The following is a 24,242-nucleotide window of genomic DNA, read 5'->3' as shown; positions in this document are numbered from 1 at the left end:
TGAAGAAATGCACCTGCCTACCCTATCGGAAGAGGAAAAAGAGACCTTAGACGCCGACATTACAGCAGATGAGCTACGTACGGCGCTTTTCGCCATCAAGTCGGGAAAAGCTATGGGCCCCATTGAATTTCTGAAAGGCATGGCTTCCGGCGTGATCCCACACCTCGAAAATATGTTTGAGGATAGTCGTGATAGTGGCACCTTACTATTGGACCAGAGGTTGGCCTCCATAGTAGTTATTCTTAAACCAAATAAGCCCCCCAATGAATGCGGTTCTTACAGACCGATCTCTCTGATTAGTGCGGAAGCCAAGATCTTGGCGAAGCTCCTGGCGAATCGGCTAATAGCCGTACTTCCTTCCCTGATTCATGACGATCAATCGGGTTTCTTCCCTGGGCGTAATACGGCTCTAAATCTACGCAGGGTCAATAATGTTCGGAGTATGCAGCCGTACATTCAGGAAGACGCAGCCATTGTATCCCTTGACGCCACGATGGCGTTTGATTTGATTGAATGGTCTCATCTTTTTGAGGTCCTGCTTAGATTCGGCTTCGGACCAAAGTTAATCCAATGGGTACGACTATTATATACTGACTTGTTGGGCCAAGTCCATGTCAATAACCATACTTCTCGGCGGTTTAGGCTTCATAGGGGAACACAGCAGGGCTGTCCCCTGTCACCTTTGTTGTTTTCCCTGACCTTGGAGCCTCTAGCCCACTGGATCCGAACTGATGTCTCCATTAGGGGCCTCCAATGGAATGACGAGATTACTGACAAGATTTCCCTTTACGCCGATGATATTTTGGTTTATGTGACCTCCCCTCGATCCTCTATTAACAGCCTCTTCCATGTACTCACCAACTTTGGGAAATACTCTGGATATTCCATCAACTGTTCCAAATCTGTATTATAAATGTTGCATGGTCCCCTGCCCCCAATGCCCCGAGGTTTTTCCATTACGACCGCCCATGACGGCTTTAAATATTTAGGCATTTTTGTCACCACAGATCCTGCGTTGTTCTACGATCGTAACCTGCTTGGCCCGCTACGTAGGTTGCATAGCGACATAGCTCACAGGCGATTGCTGCCACTTTCCCTTCCTGGTAGAGCGGCCCTATTTAAAATGTTAGCGTTCCCACGTTTTTTATATGCCTTGCAGAATTGTCCCTTTCCAGTCACAGACTCAGACTTTAATGGTGTGGAGGGAGACCTGAGGTTTCTACTGTGGGACGGGGGGCGGCTCGCTTTGCCCTCCACAAGCTCACAAAGAGCTGGTATGACGGGGGCATTGCCTTACCTAATTTACGCCTCTACTATTGGTCGTCACACTTGGTGGCCACTAATCGCTGGATACACGGCTCACCCTTTGATCCAGCTTTTTATCTAGACAAGTACCAGACTGGGCGGGAGGGATATTTGGGAGCCCTCTACAGTAAACCGACCCGGAAAAGGTGCATAGGGCCCATGGCACAGACAGTGGTGTTATAGCTTTGAGCCAATAAAAGCATGGGTTGGTCGTACAAGCTCACCAAAGCAACGCCACTGTGGTTGTCGCAACAACTTGGCTCCCTTTGCTTCCACCTGGGTTTCGACAGATGGGATACCATAGGAATCTCTACAATTGGCGATCTGATACACAGGGGCAAATTACTGATGTTTCAGGAACTGCAGGCCAAATGCGAACTGGCACACACAGAATCTTTCCGTTACCTCCAAATCAAGCATGCAATCCTCACTGCTATTCCTGATCTTTCCTCACTACCAGAAACCTCTCCCCTAGATGACAGGCTGCTTTCGGAACCCCTCCCGTCCAAGGCCATATCCTACACTTACCGCAAACTATGTAACAATTTCCCCGACCCCTTTCAGTCCCTACGGGACAAATGGCACACATTTCTGGGTAGCTTAGAAGAAGAGGAGTGGCGGGCGGCCTTGATGTCCCCCAGGTAGGTGGCGATCAACCACTGCTTCCAACTAATTCACCTGAAGATTTTACACAGGACCTACATGTCCGCCCCTCTCCTGGCTAGACTGGGGAGATGTGCAGATGAGTTATGCCTTAGGGGCTGTGGCAACATTGGCACCTTCTTCCAGGTCCTATGGGACTGTCCAGTGATACATCATTTTTGGAGGGGAACAGCTCAGAAAATGGGAGCCGCCCTGGGGAAATCTATTCCAATGTCAAAAAAAGTAAATATCCTCAACATATGGGGGGCTACGGACCTGAACAAATCAGAGTTACAGTGGGCGGCTTTGGGTTTCCTACTGGTTAAGCGTTCCATTGCAATGAATTGGGGTGTTCCGACAAAGCCACTGGTGGTGGGATGGGTGGCTGAAATGGACCGCAGCATGCTGGCTGAGAGAACAGTATATAAACTGAGAGGCTGCCCTGCAAAGTGGGACAAGAAATGGGTCATTGGAACAAATACCGGGGCGAACTCTGTGATTCTCCAACGGTGGAGATGGCCATGGAACGGGCTGGTTCCTCGTGCCGAACTGTAAATTGCGAAGTCATTTTTGCTGAATCGGTAACCTGTTTAATCCTGTCATGTTTTGTAATACGGATGGAATACTCTGCTTTTATTGCTCAATAGAGTATTATGTTAAAATCACACAAAAAAAGAATAGTCAGTATGTCATTCAGTCAACAACTGACTGGCTCTCTTTTCATCTTACCTATTAATCATTTCCCTGGTTGATGCTGATTGGCTGCAAGTTTAATTTGGCCCCTATGAAGGCCTAGAAACCTGCTTAATAAGGTCTATCTGATAGACATCCGGCCACAGATTCCATTGCGTATAATCCTCCCCAGGCGCCAGACTGGATCTGGAAATTTTTTCAGCTGTACCTCTGCACGTTGGTAGAGGGCGTCGAGTGACACTGTAGTCACGTCGTCTTCCAAATGTGACGTCAACAAGTGTGACTGTTATCGTCCCCTCCGACCAAAGGCGGGAAGAGAACACATGAAGCTCATTGCAGAGCGGATGTCACAGTCATTGAAGTATTTTCGTTGACCGACCGCGCGTCCACTGTAGAAGTCGTTTAGAGGTAATCCTCGGAGTAGGCGGTCTAAGTTGCTACGCCTCCCTCCTTCTTCGTCTACCCCTGGTCCCGATCTCCTGGTAAAGTGTTTGGGGATGATAAAATAGAGATGTTAAGGAAGGAGAAAGGGATTGTGAAGGATCCTCAGGGCATGGCCATGTTTAGTCCAGGCATGATCAGATTGGTGGCCTATGGCTCATGTGGCTGATTTTGTAAAATTGTAGATTTAGAGGACATTGGAAAAGAGGTCAAGGGCCGTAATGAGGGCAGACAAGATTCTTTAATTTGTAGAGTAATGAAATGCATTAAGTTACAGAGACCAACTAGGAGAAGGTATAATTTTTGTGGGACATAAATTTGATATTTCAGTTATTGGCGAGTTGGCCTGCCAATAAGTATTTATCTTTAGGACAGCTGTCTTGTAAGTTGGCAACATTGCTATGTTTAATTTCTGGAGAGCTTCAGATGATAGAGCTTGTTAGGTAAGTAATAGGGTATATAACCCAGATGGAATACCGTTTCAAATTACAAGACATGCTAAGACTGTCTTCGATTTTCTATCCAAGGTTCATTAACCATCAGAAGTTATGTGAGTTATGTGTAGTGCGCTGTTTGATAAACAATTTGGCTATTTTCAAGTATGACTCAGGATTTGTTTGCAACGGAGCAGCTGTAGAGAGGAAGCTGGCTGCTGGGCTGAGACTTGTATAGACTTTAGTGACATACTAGTTCTGGAATTTTAGGTGTGGTTATTGTTTTCTTGGAAGTTTTGCAGTGGAGTGGCAATTAAAGACTTATGTATAATTCTAGCCTCCGTTACATGCTCCAGAACATTGCTCCTCTCCTTCTCCAGATCTTGGTTTCGTGAGATAGACTGTTTGGCCATTAAGTTTTTATGGGGAGGGCGGAGGCCCAGGCTGGCCCTGGCCCAATGCCGGATCCCGCCCTTTGACGGAGGTCTTGGGATGACAAGCCTATATCTTTATTATTTAGGGACTCGGCTCCTTACCGTTCACGACTCGTTTAATGGCGGCTGGTCCGACCCGGCGTACCGTCTGGAGCTGCACACTCTGGGTCTGTCTAATATCATGGGGATGCTGTTTCCCAAGCTCTCCTTGAGGTCACACATGGAGTACTCTTAGCCTGGCAGGTCTCCTTGCGCCTTACCTGCTGGTTGGACAAATTGACCCAGTATACCCCCTTGTGGTGTGGCACTAGACTCTGGGAGGTTGCTACTCTTTCGGGATTCCGACCCTGGGATCTCATTGGGATTTCCCTATTGGGTGATGTCTGAAGTGGGACCCACTTGCGCTCCTTCCAGGATTTACATGCCCGGTTCTCCCTCCACTCTTCCCAGTTCTTCAGATATCTGCAGATAAGCCATGCCCTCCACTCCTATATATCAGAGGGCACTTCCTTACCTTAATATAGCCCACCTGAAGCTCAGGCCATGACTGGTAATCTGGGGAAAGGAGGAATCTCATCTATCGCTCTCTTACAAACAATACCCCACACTCACTATCTCGACTCCGGGACAAGTGGGAGGGTTGGCTTGGGGCCCTGGAGGATGCTGACTGGAGAGACTCCTTGACACCTCCCAAAATAATTGCAGCCTCAGCAAGGCTTCGGCTAGTCCAAATATACTTCCTTCGTGCTGCCTATCTTACACCGCTGTGCCTTTGGCCTGATGCTTGCTGTCCCCGCTGCCATCTCACCCAGGCAGATTTTTATCAAATGGCATGGCTTTGTCCTGCGATCCATAGGTATTGTGAATCCGTGACCGGAGAGCTCACTGAGGTCCTGGGCTGGGAGGTTCCCCTTGACCCTATGAAAGTACTTTTGGGCATCACAGAGTGGCTGGATGGTACCAGGGCTGGGAAGCTCTTTCTTAATACAGCGCTGGTGCTGGCCAAGAGAGACATTGCAGCTCACTGGCTGAATACTACTTCACCTACATTGGCACGCTGGCGCAGGGGAGTGGACTGGTGTGCCACACAGGAACGGCTTCTATATGCGACCAGAGGTTGTCCCAAGAAGTTTCGTCGGATGTGGGGCTAGTGGGTCGCAGTGATAGACGACTAGAGGGGATTGATGTGCTGTCCGGGACTGGAGTGGATATGCCGATATCTTCCCTATGTATGTCTACCTCTATATGCCACCGTGATGTGTTTTCGTCCTTGCCTTGTCTTTCACACTGTACTCTTGAATGGTGCTGTTATCTTTGTTGCAACCTAAAATCAATAAAATTGGTTATCAAAAAATGTATTCTAGCCTCCGTGTCTTTAATGAAATTCCGAGTCTGTCCTCCCAAACTTGGAGAATCTACTTTCTTCATAGATGTGCACAGGTTAAATACAGCTTTAGCTGTTAGAATACCCGAACCGCGTAGGTAAGTCCACAACAAACCTTTTCTCTCAAGAGAAGAAATATGGTAAATTAGGTACATATGTTGTAGGGAATGCTTTTGGTTCATGCAGGAGAGATCACTGATAATACTCCTATAGCCACATTTCCTTTGAAACATTCTTGGCAATAAATCCAGTCAAAATCTCAGTAGGGGCTGTCTTAGTCTTTTTGCTAAGTAATAGTGTAGTGACGAAAATTTTCTGGAATTTCACACCACATGCCTCAAGTGTGGAGCGGGAGGAGGCAATTTTTGCTCACAATTTGCAATTGTAGCCATTAGACCTTCTGGAGGAGGGAGGTTGCAGACCAGCTCTCTGGGGTTTTGGGGGTGGGGTTTGTGTTTCATTAGACCCTACAATGTTTGATTCTGGGCATTACAAACAATGATCTTACCTGGAACAAACTTCTCCTCTGTGCCCTGGAATGAATGATTGGTAAAAAGATATCAGGTGTAATTGGAGGAGCTCACTGAGTCCAGCGTGGGCAAATTAGAGCCCAGGATTGGATCACTGCTTGGAGACAGGACTAGTGGTGTACTGTAAGTAGGGATTGCCCTTGAAAGTTTGGAAAGATATGGGGTCTTTGGAGGGAATATTATGGCAATGACATTTGGGCTGAGTCTACACCTTGCCTAGCATGTTAGCATAAATGAACGACCCAAGAGAATAAATTAGGTCTGTTGTTAGGTCAGTTAGCCATATAGAGTTGTAAACTGTCCCATTGATGAGGTACTTTGGTGGGACAATATGTATGTATACAACTCCTCCCATATTGTTATTGGTGGGATCTACTTCTTTATTTCCGTTGACCATAGCACACCCCATTTGTTTGGCCTTAGTTCATGTTGATTGACCCAAACTTCATTTTTGAAAGCACAAAAGTGCAGTTGTTCGCTCTGGATCGACTGTCAGAAAAACAATATGTTTAGCACAAGGGCTTCTCCCATGCACATTTAATTGATGCTAAACCAAATTCTAAACCTGCGGCATCACTTATGATTTAGAGAGAGATAGAATATATGTCATCCATTTCTCCTCCAGGCTATAGAGCATAGTGTTGTGATTCAGCAAATGTATTGTATTAGCACATAGAACCAAATGCTCTACATGTTGTAAAAGCTTTAATAAGTGATACTGTAGAAGAGCTACCATACAGATAAATACATCTAAAAAGTGTGCCTGCAGCCACAATTGCTATCGTAGCCACAGCCTCCCCGGGAGCTTTCCAATTTAAACTTTGAGACAAAAATATCACAAAAATACTGATAATCAAATACTTTCCGCAGTTGTTTCACCACATACAACATACGGTCAAGTGTTGTACTATGTAATTTTCTTTTAATTTGCCTTCCCAAAACTCAATCACATCGCTATTGTTTATATTATGTGTGCTGGTGCTTACTGTACAACAGTCAACTAGGGCATGTAATTGCCTTTGAAGCTTAATTGGCACGTCTAGGATGACCATCACATGTGTACTTTAGGGGGACAAGCATTTTCAGTGCAATAGGTCTCGCTTTTGCGAGCTTTTAATCAATTGGTATTGTAAATGACAATGCCTTTTATTTATGTGTTTTAAACCAAACAAGGCATTGTTATTTTTAATGCCAATAGCTCAAACTCTCGCAAATGCAAGAGCACTTTAAAGTTGGCCACGTCCATTTATTTAGACGCTGCTCACGGTATTCGGGTTACAGTGAGCAGCGTCTAAACAAAGGTGCATGGACTAAATTAAAGTGAAAGCGCATATGGTGCGATTTCACACAAAGTAAAAATAATTCATTAAGAAGCGTTGTGGTTGGCTGCTTGAGTGAAAGTGGCGCACACAATTAATTAAATAAATAAATGAGTGCAGCAGCTAAACTGAAAGCGGACTGTGCTGTAAATTAAATAAGTGAATATGTGTGGCCGCTATAGTTAAAGCCGACCGCTAAGTAATTTAAATACAGTAGTAGGCTTGCTGCGATGTCATGTGTGGAATAGGGGAAGAGCATTAAGGAAAATAGTGGTCAACTTACAAAGCGAAGCATGTCACAACACCAGTAAAAGGTCCAGTTCTTATGGGCAGTCACTAAAGGAGACAAGGCCGTACCAAGGAGGGACTAACAAGCCTCATAATGAATCGGAAGCCAGCGTTCACGAAGGACAATGGCACAAGCCAATTAAAAAAATATTGGGCGGAGAGTGGGCAGGGCCTATAGTGCATACCCTAATACAGCATGCCTCGCAGAGCCACGAGCGTATGTGTATGCGTGCTGCCGCTAGGCTCAACCTAAAAACAAATAGTTTGAAAGATTAAATGATGGATCTAAAACATTGCTTAGAATTCTCTTAGCACTCTATATTTACTCTGTATACCCTTCTTTCCTTAATTATTCAATCACTCACTATTGTGTTGCAATATTTGGCTACAGCCGTAAAGAGGAGTCAGGTGACTTTTTCCTCTTCCGTTTTATTTTGGGTGTTTATTTTGTTGGCTTTCCGTGGTGCTCTTTGCAGCCAGTGGTACCATTCTCACGTAAAGATAAAAAATAAAAATCCTTACATTCCCTTTATCAGTTGAAATTTCTGGAGCATGCTGTTCCTTTTGCACTTTTACTTGGAACTAAACTTTTCTTCCATCTCCTTCTCAGTTGTAATATGTTGCTTTGATGGTTGTAATCCATTGCAGATGGTCTTTCTTATCGTCTCAAAATTATCTGAGCTCTCTGAACAAACGTGTTGTAAAATATGCTACTGGATATAAGGAGTTAACTTCATTTCTCTAAATTACCATTCTTTCTAAATTTTGTTTTTACAGTTGCACTGTTGGTGATCTCCAATTGAAGATAGATAATTTAGAGAGGACCAACTCAAAATTGCAGGAGGAGGTTTGCAAATAATTTGTCTTTGTTAAAGTATTTGTTTGTGAAATTCTGGATTACAAGAATGTCTCAATTTGTTTAAATCATGTTGATTTTAAAAAGTATAAGATTATACATGATTATATAAACATAGTTGATTTCTGGGGTAGTCGTTCATCTGGATATAGAACATAGCCCCAAGTAAGTATTAATTGCTTCCTGATTTATAAAAGTATAATTATATGTGATCCTGATCAATATAGTGTTATCTGTTCCTCAATTACTATGTATGATGTAGGCTCAGACTTGGGGGATTATAGAGTATGTGCTGGGGTGGGCAGTTAGGCACAGTCTTGCCACAGCAGGTAGATGAAAGCAAGTAATACTGAACAGTCAGTTGGTAAGAAGGGGTTATTTTTATGGAGATGGCAAATATCAATAATAGCAGTCCAATAGAAGTAGAAGTACATTCTTGATTTAGAGGAACTGGAGTACTTTGTGGAGAGCCATGTGTGACATATGAGTCCTAGAGAGAGGATAATTGTAAATGGTATTTATTTTGTGCCTACTACTCCTCATGCGGCATTGAAGTGATTTGCAGCGAGTAGCATGATACCCTGGTACCCAAGATTAGAGGTTAATAGTTTTTTCTATTAGTTGTGTTAGGTTTGTGCTCTTGAAATTCTTCAGTGTTTATTAGAGTTTAGAGTAGGGATACGATGATGGGAATGGATTTGAAAGGGGAAGTAAGGGGGTAAACGTTTTAGAAAGACGTTTGGAGGTTCATAGTAGTCAGAAAGGTTTGGGAGGAGTCGGAGAAAGAAGGTATGGGACTAAGGTTTAAAGGAGGTTTGTGTGAGAGTCAGTCAGTCACACTTGGTAAGGATTTATTGGCTGAAGAAAACGGCTCTATATAAATATCTTGCATAGAAACAGCAATATTTACATGGTCGAATGTACACATTTATCTAGTGATGAAGTATGCAAAATTCTCATGACATTTCTTAAAGTTTCGGTAGCAAGCATATATGCACCTATATGTACAATGAAGCAGCAGTTATGGCATTGTATTATATATACGCATGTATCTTGTGCTGTGACATACATTTTTTCCTTTATATAAACATATCTGCTTATAACATGAAGTATAGTTCACTGTACAATGACACATATATAATGACAACTTCATCTCTATGACGTGAGAAGCATAGTTTGTCATGTCTGTGAATACTGTTGTTGGTACACTGTTGTGTTGTGACTATAGTTGTTATTTCTGGAAGAGCCAGCTTTTGACTAATATTCTGAACGGAAGATGGTTGTTGATGGGTCTTGTGTGCGTGGGTAGTAAATTTCATAAATTGGCTGCTTGAACAGAGAAGGATGTTCCAGCCATTGTTTTTTTCTTGTATGTTCTATCACTGTGGCAGGAAGCCATTTCTTTAGCATAGGTTCCTTTTTCGTATGTATTTGTAGATTTTCTTCCTGAGGAAAATTGGTCCTTTGCGATGTATTTCTTGGTATGTGACACAAAGCAGCTTGAAGGTGGATCTTCTGGCAACTGTTAACCAGTGTAGGACCTTCAACACAGGGAAGATGTGTGAATGTTGCTTTATATGTAGGAGTCGTCTAGCAACATAAGAGGGGATGGACCCAGCATGCACCAAAGGGAAGAAAGAAATAGGGAGCATAAAGCGGGGGTGGGAAGCAGGCACCAAGTGGTTGATCTACCCCCTCCACTAACAAATGTCTTTACAACAAAAGCATTTTAACAAAAATACCTTTACAGCTAAAGGCTTTTACAACGAATATGGCTTTACAGTAAATGCCTTTACCACGAAATTGTAAGTATTTAACAAGTATGTATAAACCCTTTTTGAATATATATGGGTTGATTTTTATCTGTAAAATACTTACATATTTGTGGTAAAGGCATCCGTGCTAAAGGCATGTATTTATAAAAACTTGTATATCAACAATATAAATACATATACATTTTTGTATTTATCAATATATAATTGAACAAAGGTGCTAGCGCTTCTGAGGGGCACACACTTACATCCCCACCATCCTTTTTTTTGGCCTCTTGCAGCTCCGGTGCCCGTACTCCTGTCATTATTTCCATGTCCCGACACGTTTCAAGGCCACTCCGCCTCTTCTTCATGGGGTCTAAGTGAGGAAATACGCATAAACACACCCCTGCCAGCAATCGTTTTTAGGGCTCGCCTATTATATCCCGCAGGGATTAATAGGCAAGTTTAGAGCAGTTGAAACAAACTCTTGACCAAGGGCTTCGGCAGGCGGATTACTCACAGTGCATGTTCCCGTGCATGCGCTTGCCATTTGCTCCCCTAGCCGCCTCGCATCATCGCATCAGACCCGCCACAGCAATGCCGAGAGCTTCAGACTTCAAAGGAATGCTCTACCCCGCCCCCCTCTGCCACTTCACGCGCTCCGCAGAATCAGCCCTCCTCCCAGCGCTGCCTGTCCTTCAAAAGCAATTCACGGCAACTTGGCTTGATGTCCGTTGATTGCCGTCTACAATCATACAGGCTCCTTTGTCAGCTTCAAAATGAGGGATTCTGAGTCACTCTTTCCGGTTTGTGCAGCGGTGGAAAATGATCCTTGTCACAGAGAGCTAATGTCAGCGAGTGCGCACATTTTACAAGTACAAGAGAAAACACATGACTGTTTTTTTAGTTCTATCTTTTATCCAACAGTTAATTCATTCCCACAGTCCTCTTTTATTGGAATCTCATTTCATAGGCTGCTTGCATTCCACCTTTATTCGCTCACCCCCTTCATCATCTCATTAATTCCCTCTTTTATCCACTTTTAATTCCTAATCATTTTGCATTAATTTGTCTACTTTATTTGTATGCTTATTGTCTTTTTCTTTTACCTTCTTTTTGTTACACCTTTTCCTCTATTTTTGCATTGCCTGCTAATTGAAATTGCAACCCTTTTAATCCACTTTTATTCCTTCTTGCTTTCTCCCTTTTAACTTATTTTTTGCATCTTCTCTTTAGCCAATTAGATTAATTCATATGATCCCCTGCTCCCCAGCCTTCGTGCCTCGTTCATGTGTATGTATTCCTTTTAAAATCTTTACTTTGAACTCCTGACTGTACCACAAACCCCCTGTCAATCCAGCGTTCTCTCTTTTTCTCTCATCCTTCCTCTCCCCCTCTTTCTCCCCGCATTCTCTTTCCAATATCCTCGGCTCTCTCCTTTTCTTACTCTCATTCCCTCTCTTTTTCTCTCTCCCCTTTCGCTCTCTGTCCTTCTTTCTTTCTCTCTCTTTAACCTCAGCTCCCCTCTCTCTCTCCCTGTCTCTCTCTTGCCTAGATCGCCCAGACTCAATTACGAACGCCTCTAATAGTGCTCCAGAGCCTCGCAGCAGAGAAGGCGCTAATTACACAGCATCAATACATGCGCCCCACGGCTCAGACCCCATTCCTGCCAGTCTCCCAGCCACTCTGGTGTGGCCAGCGCCCCTCCCCGTAGGCCCCTGCTCCCCAGCTCCTTCTGGCACTCTCTCCTGCTGTTTTCCATCTGCCCAATGACCCAATTTCCATATAAAAGGATTCCTTTGAGGAGGTGATGCTGCCCTGGCGAGCCCTTTGATTTCCAAGCCTTCAATGAGGCCCGGAGTCATTGCATTGGGACGGCATGAATATGTTAAACAATTGACAGACCTGGGTGGGGTAAGGCCCCCATACACCACGTCCCGCACCCCCAGCCCCAAACAAGCCCCAGAGACCGAGCCCTGCTATATCTCTCAGGCTACAGGTGATTAAAAAAAACTCTAGAACTTGCTCAAAAGTGAATTCAAAGCATCTGCAAACTTTATTTGTTTTCGAGACGTTATTGTTTTTTTTAGAGGGTGTCAATTGTTTCCAGTATCTGATGCCATTCCAGCTCCATTGACCACCTGTGGCCCTTTTAGAGGGTTGAGTATGAGGGCAAAACACACCTGAGCTGGGGCCTCAGGGGAAAATTGTGTGGATGCCAAAGTGTGTGCTTTTAAGCTAATCTACCACAATGAAACTGGAGCAAATGTATAGAATGATTTTCTTGGGAGCACATAACTAACCCCAAATAGCAAGCAATAATTAATAACAACTAGATTAGGCAGTAAACGTGGGTTCCAGAGTAGCGTGCTACTCGGTGTAAATGAATTCAACAGATCGACCAAGAGCAGTAAACACTATATAAATCCACCCTCCAACTCCAAATACACCCTCCAACTCCAAATACACCCTCCAACTCCAAATACACCCTCCAACTCCAAATACACCCTCCAACACCACCCTCCAACTCCACCCTCCAACTCCACCCTCCAACTCCAAATCCACCCTCCGACTCCAAATCCACCCTCTGACTCCAAATCCACCCTCCAACTCCACCCTCCAACTCCACCCTCCAACTCCACCCTCCAATTCCACCCTCCAGCTCCACCCTCCAACTCCACCCTCCAATCCAACTCCACCCTCCAATCCAACTCCACCCTCCAATCCAACTCCACTCTCCAATCCAACTCCACCCTCCAATCCAACTCCACCCTCCAATCCAACTCCACCCTCCAATCCAACTCCACCCTCCAATCCAACTCCACCCTCCAATCCAACTCCACCCTCCAATCCAACTCCACCCTCCAATCCAACTCCACCCTCCAACTCCACCCTCCAACTCCCTCCAACCTCCACCCTCCACCCTCCAACTCCACCCTCCAACTCCACACTCCAACTCCAACTCCACCCTCCAACTCCACCCTCCAACACTCAGGAACACCACCACATCACTCGGGGACACCACCACATCACTCGGGGACACCACCACATCACTCGGGGACACCACCACATCACTCGGGGACACCACCACATCACTCGGGGACACCACCACATCACTCTGAGGACACCACCACATCACTCTGAGGACACCACCACATCACTCGGGGACACCACCACATCACTCGGGGACACCACCAAGGGAACACCACCACATCATTCTGGTACACCACCACATCACTATAATACACCACCACATCACTCAGCCCAACCACATCATCAGTCAGCTACACAACAGCACTGTCCTTGCTTGCTACCAACAAGCATTGCTATAGCCAATAAGACTCGCATTAGGAAAGTGTAAACTATTGGCTTTGTGAATAACAATGCTAATAATTTATATATTTTAAAAGCCAACACATATTAAAAAAATGTGTCATTTACAATACCAATAGCTCACACTTTCCTAATGCGAGACCTATTGCATAGCAAATGCTTGTTATTTGCTTGACAACGCCCATTATGGGAGTGGCTTCTCATTAGCCTGATGGTTAAAGTAGTCCTTGGGGTGAGTACAATATTCCTTAAGTAGGTAGCATGCTTCCTCACAACATTATCCGAAAGTTTGATATTCCTTAAGTAGGAAGGATTCTGAGTAGCGGAACTGTCTTTGTTGCAATGGAATGTCGAGCCGCATAGCAAAGTCCCGTACTTCACCACGGCTTCTCCGCATTGCAGTATCTGCCTCTGCAACCGGAGATGGTGCTCCCCCGCACGGCCAAGGACAGCTGTGTGGGATATCTAATTGAACAAAGGTGCTTGCGCTTCCGAGGGGCACAAACTGACATCCCCACCATCCGGTTGACATTCCATTTCAACAAAGACAGCTCTGCTACTCAGAATCCTTCCTACTTAAGGAATATTAAACTTTCGGATAACATTGTGAGGAAGCATGCTACCTACTTAAGGAATATTGTACTCACCCCAAGGACTACGTTAACCATCAGGCTAATGAGAAACCACGCCCATAATGGGCGTTGTCAAGCAAATAAAAACGATTGCTGGCAGGGGTGTGTTTATGCGTGTTTCCTCACTTAGACCCCATGAAGAAGAGGCGGAGTGGCCTCAAAACGCGTCGGGACATGGAACTAATGACAGGAGTACGGGCACCGGAGCTGCAAGAGGCCAAAAAACTGGATGGTGGGGATGTCAGTGTGTGCCCCTCGGAAGCGCAATCACCTTTGTTCAATTAGATATCCCACACAGCTGTCCTTGGCCTTGGCTCTCCATCAAATGCTCCTCAAAGGAGCAATAGAATCGGTCCCGATCTCTCAGCAGGTAAAGGCTTTCCACTCCGGTTCTTCCTGGTCCCGAAGACTTTAGAAAATTGTCGCCCTATTCTAGATCTGAGGGAGCTAAACCCCTATCTCATCAAACAATCTTTTCGGAGGGTTTCTCCACCAGACGTTTTTCGACTTCTCAACTCAGGAGATTACAAGGCCACATTGCATCTAGAGGACGCTTATTTTCACGTACCCATACACCCTGCTCACAGGAGGTTTCTTTGCTTCACAGTAGCCAAGAGCCATTTTCAGTTCAAGGTCCTACCTTTTGGACTTCGATCTGCTCCACAGATCTTTACAAAGGTGTTAGCTTCGGTAGCAGCCTTTCTTTGAAAACAAAAGCTTCAGGTCTTCCCTTACCTGGATGACTGGTTACTGAAAGCTCCTACCAGGCAGGCAGCACAAGAATCAGTCATAGCATGCACACGCCTGTTTGTCAGTCTCGGGCTAATGCTCAACGAAGAGAAGTCTTCTCTCCGTTCATCCAGAACAGCCAGATTTCTGGGAGCCATGCTAAACACGTCCATAAACAAAGCTTTCCCGACCTTGGAGAGGCAAGAAAATCTGATGACCACGGCCTCCCGGTTGTTAAAAAGACAGTCACTTTCAGTTCGCCTCTACAAGTCCCTTCTGGGGTCTATTTCCTCCTGCATACCTCTGATTCCTCACTGCAGGTTGCGGATGCGTCCACTCCAGGAAGAGTTAGACTTGCAGTGGTGCCAGGTCGATGGATCCTTCAACAACAAGATCTCCGTTACCGAGGCCATGAGGTACGTCATGGTGGATGAACAAGAAAAACATTTCTCAGGGCCTTTCCCTCAGGATCGCCCCTGCTCCACACATAATAACTACAAACACCCTGCTAGAGGGCTGCGGAGCAGTGTTGCAAGACCTTCATGTAAGCAGCCATTGGCTGTCCCAGCATCGTCTTTTACATATCAATCTGCTGGAGCTCAGAGCGATTCGCCTGGCCTTGCAGGCCTTTCTTCCACAAATACAGCAGTCGGCCATTCTAATAGGTGCAGACCACACGGCGACCATGCATTATATAAACAAACAAGGAGGCACCAGATCTCGACTATTGTCACAAAAAGGTCAGACAATCTGGGAATGGGCAATCCAGCAGGAGGTATCACTCCAGGCGGAACACCTTCTAGGTGTTCTTAACAAAGCCTCAGACACGTTCAGCAGACTGAAGTCGGTCAGCCTCGAGTGGGAACTGGACAACTGCACTCTACAGAAGGCCTTTCGCTGATGGGGCAGGCCTTCCATAGATCTCTTTGCCACTCTGGAGAACAAGAAATGCCAGTTCTATGGAAGCAGGCTTCACCATCCGGGATCGTTGGGGAATGGGCTTTCGATGGCTTGGTCAGGCGCATTTGTTTACGCTTTTCCCCCCATGTCTCTGATCCCCAGACTTCCCAGGAAGCTCAAAACAGAGCCACGCAGGATGATTCTGATAGCTCCTGCGTGGCCCAGACCGTTTTGGTTCACAGAACTGCACCTTCTCTCCCTGGACCTTCCACCTCCACTGCAGCCGATTCCTTCGCTGCTGACAATGTCCCAGTGCCAAGTCTGGCATCCGGATCCGCAGTCTCTACAGCTCTCGGCATGGCTCCTGAGCAGCGAGAATTTCTTGGTCTGAATCTTTCCGCAGAATGTAGAGAAGTGCTCTCTCAGGCAAAAGCCCCAAGTACCAACAAGACATACAGGTTGAAGTGGAACCGTTTCTGCATTTGGTGCCAGCAAAACAGTGTCTATCCTTTTAAGTCTGAACCACATGAAGTTCTTCCATATATTCTATCATTGGCAAAATCGGGGCTGGCTCACTCTTCCATCAAGGTGCATCTTGCAGCAATCTCTTGCTTCAGATGCACGTCTTCAGGCCCGTCCCTATGGTCGGTGAGGATCATTAAGCAATTTCTCAATGGCCATTTCAGAGTTTTCCCTCCAGTCAAGCCTCGTCCTCCCCTTTGGCATCTGAACTTGGTTCTCGCCCAACTTATGAAGCCTCCTTTCGAACCTATTCACAGGGCGGAGTTGAAATTCCTCTCCTGGAAGGTAGCTCTTCTGCTAGCTGTGACTTCAGCTAGACAAGTGGGGGAATTGCAGGCTCTCACCATTCAGGAACCCTTTCTCCAGTTCAAAAAAGGTACAGTAATTTTGCGTACCAACTCAAAATTAATACCTAAAGTACCTTCGGACATTCACTTAAAACTTTTTCCCTTCATCCGGCTACTCCGGTAGAAAAGGCACTTCACTCACTGGATATTCAGAGGTGCTTAACGTTCTATCTCCAGCGTACTAAGGACTTCAGGAAGTCTTCTCAACTGTTTGTGTCCTTTAATGACCCTCGCAAGGGTTTTCCCCTTTCCAAGCAAGGGATTGCTCGTTGGATTACCAACGCTATCCAGTACTGTCACAGAGCAGCGGGCAAGCCCCTGGAAGGTTGAAACCGTGCTCCTTCCACAAGGGCGACTTCTTCTTCAACAGCCCTCTTTGCCGGAGTTCCTATCGGGGAGATCTGCAGGGGAGCTACCTTGAGCAGTAACCATACGTTTACAAGGCATTACTTCCTGGATTCTGCAACGCAGAGTGACACAGCAGTCAGCCAGGCAGTCCTAAGGAACCTCTTTCAGTAGTGGTGAGCTTTCCCTTTCATCCCTCCTTCCATGTTACTGTTTTTTCAGCTCTTGCACATTTTTTTTTTGTAAAATTTTTATTTTGCAGAATATCAGTTGAAACGGAAAGGGGGTGGGAACAGTAAGAGGGGAGTCAGAAAAAGAGAGAAAGACCGGCGACATGTCGCCACTCAACCCCACACAGGGGGCGCAGAAATAGGGAGGGTGCATGCAAAAAAGGAAGGGCGACAGGGCTCCACAGTTCACAGGTAGCTGACAACAGTCCGATAAGCAACGGGGGAGTATCCACCCAGTGCAGCATCCAGTCCAGCCCAAGTTCGTCCAGTGTCCAGCAGCCCCCCCTAGTCATAGCCAATCGTAGCGAGAGAGAGAAGAAAGAAAGGAAGAACACAAGATGATTACCCCAACTATCCCTCCACCCTCAACCCTCCCCAACATCACCCTCCCCCCGGTGGCGGCGACCAACAAACACACAGTGCCATGCCTACATTCACGTATTCAGAGTTGGAAAAGATGAAGAGACCGCAGTGTCGGCGGACACACAGCCGAAGGCAAGCCTCGGGACAGAAATCTCACAAGCGAGCCCCAGTTGTACATGAAATTTTTAAATTTCCCCAGGAAGATGTCAGAGAGGCGTTCCATGCTCAACAGACGCCACAAACGGGCATGCCACAAGGAAAGAGCTGGGGCAGACGGGGACTTCCACGCAGCTGCCAGAGTCAACTTGGCCGCACCCAAACATAACCACATAACTCGCTTATCCGCTCTAGTCTGATGTTCAAGCAGCGGGTCCCTAAGCCCTAGTAGAACAAAGGCCATGGTGGCCGGGATCGGGTAACCCAGGATATCCTTTACGTGGGAGAGAATCTCAGTCCAGAATGGCTTGATGGCGGGACAATCCCACCATATATGGCTAAAGTCTCCTAACATCCCACAGCCCCGCCAACACCTATCTGAAGCAGTAGGAAATATACGGTGTAATTTAGAGGGATACAGATACCAGTCAAAGACGAGTTTCATATGTGCTTCTCTGAGGTCATTAGAGTGATTATGTGTTGTCACATCTCTCCATAAGGCCTGCCATTCAGTAGTAGAGATGTCCCTCCCCAGTGTGGCTTCCCAGTGGTCCTGATAACGCGGGCGCGGCGCCACGGTAGAGTCTAACAGTAGTTTGTACAGGAAAGAAATCGTCCCCTTCATGGTGGAGGTGTGAAGAATGAAGGATTCAAATTTCGACAAGGGTCTGGTAGCCGCGTCCACTACGGCAGGCGACGTCGCCCAATGCAGGAGTTGGAGATGTCTGTAGCGTTCTGTCGGGAGGACGCCGTAGTCCCTCATGCAGTTGTGGAAAGTGAGGGGTTCGACGCCATGGAATAAATGGGTGAGGGATCGACAGCCACCCTCCCTCCAAGCATCAAAGGGGCCTTCCTCCAGGGCCGGGGTAAAAGCCGGGTTGAAATGAATCGGGGTGAATGGGGACGGGAACGTGGTCCAGCGGTCATCACCGCTCACCGTGTCCCAAACCTTCAATACCGTGCTCGTGGGAGTGCTAATGTAGGCATTTTTTGGCCGGTCTGCTTTAGGCTTCCAGGCCAAGTCCCAGATGGAGCGACCCGCAACACTCCGATCCATGTGGAGCCAGTGCTTCTCCGATAGCTGCTGGGACCACTCTACTATGACCCTCAGTTGGGCGGCTTTGTAGTATAAATGCATGTCCGGAAAGCCAACCCCACCCTCCAAGCGTGGGCGCCGCAGGACCGAGAACGGGAGCCTTGCACGGCCACCCTGCCAGACATATTTCAGCATCATAGTCTTCAATCTGCGGAAGTAATCCAACCCTATCGGAATAGGCAAAGCCTGAAAGAGGTACAACAGTTTGGGAAGAAGCACCATTTTAAGAGCGTGTATCCTGCCCAGCCATGAGATGTATTTAGGCTTCCACCTTTCCAGTTCCGCCCTAATAGTAGAACATCGGAGGGAAGTTGGCTTGGAACAGGGCAGGCACGGAGGGGGTCAATCGCACGCCCAGGTAAAGCAAGGACTCCGACGCCCAGGCGAGTGGGGTGAGCGGCCGGGTCAGCCGTACCTCCCCTGCCGACAGGGTCAGATTCAGGATGTAGGATTTATCGAAATTGACCTTGAAGCCCGCCACCTCCTCGTAGACGGAGAGCACCGAGTGGACATGCGGGAGCGACAGCGCAGGTTCCCTGATAGACAACAAAACGTCATCCGCAAAGAGCGAGATCTTGTGCTGCTCTCCCGTGAAGGGAAGGCCCAAAATCCTCTCATTGTCCCGCACCGCCATAGCCAATGGCTCAATACTAAGAGCAAAGAGAAGGGGCGAGAGGGGACATCCCTGGCGCGTCCCTCGGGAATGACGGAAACTCGGGGACCTATGGCCGTTGACCAACACTCGGGACATAGGGCCGCTGTAGTTGGCCTCAACCATCCTTACGAAGGAGGGCGAAAAACCAAAGGCCACCAGCGTCTTGTGCAAAAAACCCCAGTCGACGCGGTCGAAGGCCTTCTCCGCGTCGAGCCCTACTAGCACTGCAGGTACGCGAAATCGTTCCGCCTTCTCGATGAGGTGTATGACGCGGCGCAGGTTATCATGGGTCTGCCTGCCTTTAATGAACCCCGATTGATCAGGATGAATTAGAATAGGCATCAGATCTTGCAGTCTACCTGCCAGAATAGAGGAATATAGCTTGGCGTCTAAGTTGAGAAGCGCGATCGGCCGGTAGGATGTACAGAGAGTAGGGTCCTTCCCCGGCTTGGGAATGACAGTGATCAGAGCTTCGGCCATAGAGTCCGTGGTTCTGCCATCAACCGCCATTGCGTTGAAGAGGGAGACCAAGTAGTCACACACTTCAGAGGCAAACGTTTTGTAAAAGAGGGCCGTGTAGCCGTCAGGCCCCGGGGCCTTGTGCAGCTTCAGGCCTTTAATGGCGTCTAAGACCTCTTCTCGGGTGATGGGGGAAGACAGTGAATCATTCCATTCTGTTGAGACTTTCGGGAGGGGCAGATCCTCCAGGAATTTGGACTGCGCGTCTGGATCAAGGGTGTCACTCGAGTAGAGTGCCTCATAGAAGCGCCCGAATATAGTCGCTTTGTCAGCATCTCTGTGCTGGACAGAGCCCACGTGGTCGCGAATACCCCCTATATAATCTTTCTCACGCTTGTCCCGGAGTTGTCGGGCAAGATGGCGCCCGATCTTGTTGCCCTGGGAGTAGGAGGTGCGCCTAAGACGCAGGAGAGTATACTCCGCCCTGTTATTGTAATGGGCCCTCAATTTCCCTCGCACCGCCGTCAGGGGGCGTAGAGTCACCCTCGAGGGATTCGCCTTGTGGGCCTGCTCTAAGGAAGCCAGTTCTAGTTCCAGAGCCTCCCGTTCCTTGCGCCTCAGCTTGTTCAAATTTGCATTGAGGGCGAGGCATGTGCCCCGCAGAGAGGCCTTGCATGCGTCCCACGTGGTATACACCGACGTGTCCGCAGGTGGATTGAGGAGGAAGAAGTCACCAATTGCCTTGCGCAGAGCCTTACACGATTCCTCATCTCGCACTAGAGCCGCCGGGAAATACCACTTGCGCCAGCCATCCCCCCCGGTGGCCCAGTGCAGTCCCAGAACCACGAGGCTATGGTCCGATAGCGAAAGCGGAAGAATATCAGCTAATTGGATGTCCCCCCGGAGGGCCTGACTAACCAAAACATAATCAATGCGGGAGTATGAGTGATGTACATTGGAGAAAAAAGTGTAATCCCTGGTCTGCGGGTGGAGAGAGCGCCAACTATCAATCAGTCCCATGTCTCCTATCTGACGTTTAGTTTCATCCGAAAAGACCCCAGAGTCTGCCCTGCGGCCCCCAGAGCTATCCAGATCCCTGTCCCACACCATATTGAAATCTCCTAATAAGAGTAAGTGACCCTCCACAAAGTCCCCCATCCTGTCCAGCAGCTCCTGCAGAAAGCCATTCTGTCCCGCATTAGGGGCATACAACACAGCAAAAGTACATAGGCGTCCACGCAACAAACCCTTCACCAGCAGCCAACGGCCTTCCTTATCCCCACTAACCCCCACAGGTTGAAAATGCAGGGAAGCCCGGAAGAGTAGGGCCACCCCTCTATGCTTCGTGGTCGCAGATGCCCTGTAAATAAGGGGGAACTGCCTATGACGAAGCCTCAATTCATCTCTCCTAGCCAGATGTGTTTCCTGGAGGGCCACCACATCTAAATGATGATCCATGATGTACTTCCAGAGTTTCTGCCGCTTCTGCGGAGAGTTAAGGCCCTTCACATTCCACGTTCCTATGCAGACAGGCATAAGAGGCAACACAGAATCCACGCCATGTTCACAACCAGACAGCCTCGGAGCCCGCACCGGTCCCGCACAGGCATCAGGGCCCAAGCCCACAGAAGGATTCGGGGGAAGGATCCCAGCCACATCCACTCTAAGAGACCCACACGGTCATACCGCAGGCCGCGCCCGGCATGTACGTTCCGAAGGCACACAGGGGCCAGTAAAAGGCACATCCCAAAACAACACACAAACGTATAGGAGAATGACATCGAAAATATCCCCAGCACACACTCATCACATATCGCCGCCGCCACCCCTCGTAACCCCAACCCCACACCAAACCACCCTGCCATGACACCCATACGCAGAGCTTCAAGAGGTCCACCCTCTCCCCCCCCAAGAACAAAGAACAACAAAATACAACTCAAAACACTGAACCTGAACCTCGCAGTCTTCAGTTCCAGTAAGTCGTGGTTCAGAAGTCTCTCACTGGACTGGGGTCGGGGCGGGGGGGTCCACCTGGGAACCCCCAGGTCCACAGTCCGGGGTGTCTTCTCCAAAAGTACCATTGTACCCCGGGGACCTCAGGCCAAGAGCCCCTCCGACGTCACTCCATGAGTACGGGGTCACGCTGCACCAGAGCTCATCTGGGAGTCTGTCATGGTGGCGGAGGCCACTGACGCCACTGCGGCTCCTCTCTCCTGCTCACTAGTCGCCGAATCCGGCCGTCGTCGTTCTGGTGCCGGGCCCACATTGTGCCATGAGGAAGAGCGCCGTCGCCTCCGAAACGGGGAGCCACGGGCCTCCTGCGTCGGTTCCGCTTCTTCAATACCAAGGAGATCCTTTGCCTCCCGCAGGACGTTGATCTGTCGCAACCGATTCTCCCAACGAAAGATGATCCTGAAGGGATGGCCCCAGGAGTAGGATACTCCGCGTTCCCGGAGGAAGGCGGTCACAGGGCGGAAGTCCCTCCGTTTCTGCAATGTCGTCGCTGCCAGGTCCTGGTAGAGCTGGGGGCGATGGCCCCTAAATAGCAATGAGGTAGTGACTCTCGCTTTTCGTAATATCTTCTCTTTCAACTGAAAATCGTGTACGCAAACAAGGATGTCAGGAGGCGGCCCTCCGCCCCTCCTGGGCAGCCCCACTCTATGCACCCTGTCCATCTGGATGTCACGTACATCTGCATCCTCCAAGATCTGGAGAAACAGGGCCAGGACGTACCCACGCAGATCCCCTGCCTCGCCGTCCCACGGCACCGCTTTGATACGAATGTTATTTCTTCTGGAGCGGTTTTCCAAATCTTCCGTGTGGGTTTGTAAATCCAGATTCTGCTCCGTAAGGCGTATGATGTCTTGTTGGAGTTGATGCACATCATTCGCCATGCTAAGATCATGGTCTTCCAACGTTGCCACCCTTTCGCCGATCCCATCTACGTCTCTCCGCACTTCTCTGAGGTCCGAAGCCAACTGCGTACGGAGTTCGGAAATATCGTCTTTGATAGTGGCGAAGAGTTCTTTCATGAAGGCTTTAGTCGCCGGCGCCTCATCATCTGACTGTCTGGAGGAGCCACTGGCCCCTGGCGAGGCTGGCTGTTGCGATGATTTGGGGGCTACCTCCTTTCCCAACTTCCCCCCTCTGCGCTGCGAGTTGGACATGGCGGTCAGTCTCTTCCACACTCCCACTTCAGGCTCCAGATCACCGCCCCTCGGAGGGTGGGAGCCGGGATGGCGATTCACTGCGCTAGGGCGACCCGCCGATAGCGCTGGCCGTCCCCTTCAGTGGCCAGTCAGGTACCTCCCCACGGCAGTGCTGTCACGCTCCTTCCAGGTCACCTCGATCCGTTGGCGTACCAGTGTCCAAGACTCCACCCAGGGGCAGAAGGCGGCCGGGGAGGCCTGCACCGCAAGGCAAACTGCTAGGCTCAAGGCCTACGGCATCCCAATATGGCACGCGTCTCCTCCAACGGCCAATACCAGGGACAGTCCAGATCGGTCGGCCAGCGAAAAGGTCCCTTCAAAGCAACTCCAAGCGTTCGGCCGCTACCAGGGCCCACTATCCGAGTGGCGGCAGGCACAGCGCTCCGTTCCTCAAAACCGTGCTGGCAAGTCGTGAATGCCCCTTTCCCTCCAGGCGTCGCTGCAGAAGCTCACCACTAACGTAATGGCAAGCCACTCCACAGTCCCTTGCAGCAGTGACCAGGGCCCCCGATGGCTTCTGGAGCCCAGCCACTACCGGCTCAATGCCTCCTGCCTCGCTGTTTTTAGGCGTGTGCAAGCCCTCGCATCGGCCCTCCAGCCACCAGCACTGACCAGGCCCAAATCCAGCAGTCACCCACGAGGCGCGCGTTCGGGCGCCGATGCTGGGCCTCGCTACTCCGCAGCCTCGCCTGCCGTTCCCCGCTGGTAGGCACTCCGGTCCGCCACTCCCCGAGGCGAGGAACCCCCCTGTTCTACCTCCGTTGTGCAGCGCTCGGGTCAGCTCCGGCTCTCAGGGGGCTCTCTCCTCGGCTCCTTCCGCCCGCCCCAGGTGCCGTCCAGTCACTGGCCCGGGCCCGGGCTGCAGAGCGTTCCACCCAGTGACCTTTGATGAGCGCTCTTTCCGCCGGCGGGTCCGGATTTTCGCTGTTCCCGCTCAGCGCGGCGCACCCTGCGCCGGCGCTGCCACAGAGCCCGGAACTGCTCCGCCTCCTCTGGCCACCAGATCACGCGAGGCCGCCGCTTCACAGGCCGCCGCCCAGCACTCAGTTCTCGCCTCCTACCGGGCACCCTCCGGCGAAGGGGGGAAACCGGAACACACCGCCAGCTATCGGCAGCCCCCGCCGATCGAACAGCGCAGGTAGGGTGCCTCGGGACCCCGCAATTAGTCGCTATGCAGGATCGGCGT

At 48.9% G+C, this 24,242-nt stretch overlaps 1 protein-coding gene across 4 annotated transcripts in view; it reads left to right on the top strand.

Annotated features, from left to right (window-relative positions):
- RUFY1 (RUN and FYVE domain containing 1) overlaps window positions 1-24,242 on the top strand; it is a 717,137-nt gene that overhangs the window by 276,926 nt on the left and 415,969 nt on the right. For all 4 annotated transcript variants that reach the window (XM_086931454.1, XM_086931453.1, XM_086931456.1 and 1 more), the window contains one exon: window positions 8,248-8,317. In XM_086931454.1, the coding sequence (XP_086787580.1) occupies window positions 8,248-8,317 (70 nt within the window). The remainder of the gene's footprint in view (window positions 1-8,247; window positions 8,318-24,242) is intronic.

Source organism: Lissotriton vulgaris, chromosome 7 (assembly GCF_964263255.1).
Source record: "Lissotriton vulgaris chromosome 7, aLisVul1.2, whole genome shotgun sequence".
Taxonomy (NCBI): domain Eukaryota; kingdom Metazoa; phylum Chordata; class Amphibia; order Caudata; family Salamandridae; genus Lissotriton; species Lissotriton vulgaris.
Note: the sequence above shows the minus strand (reverse complement) of the source record. Positions and strands in the feature narration are given on the sequence as shown.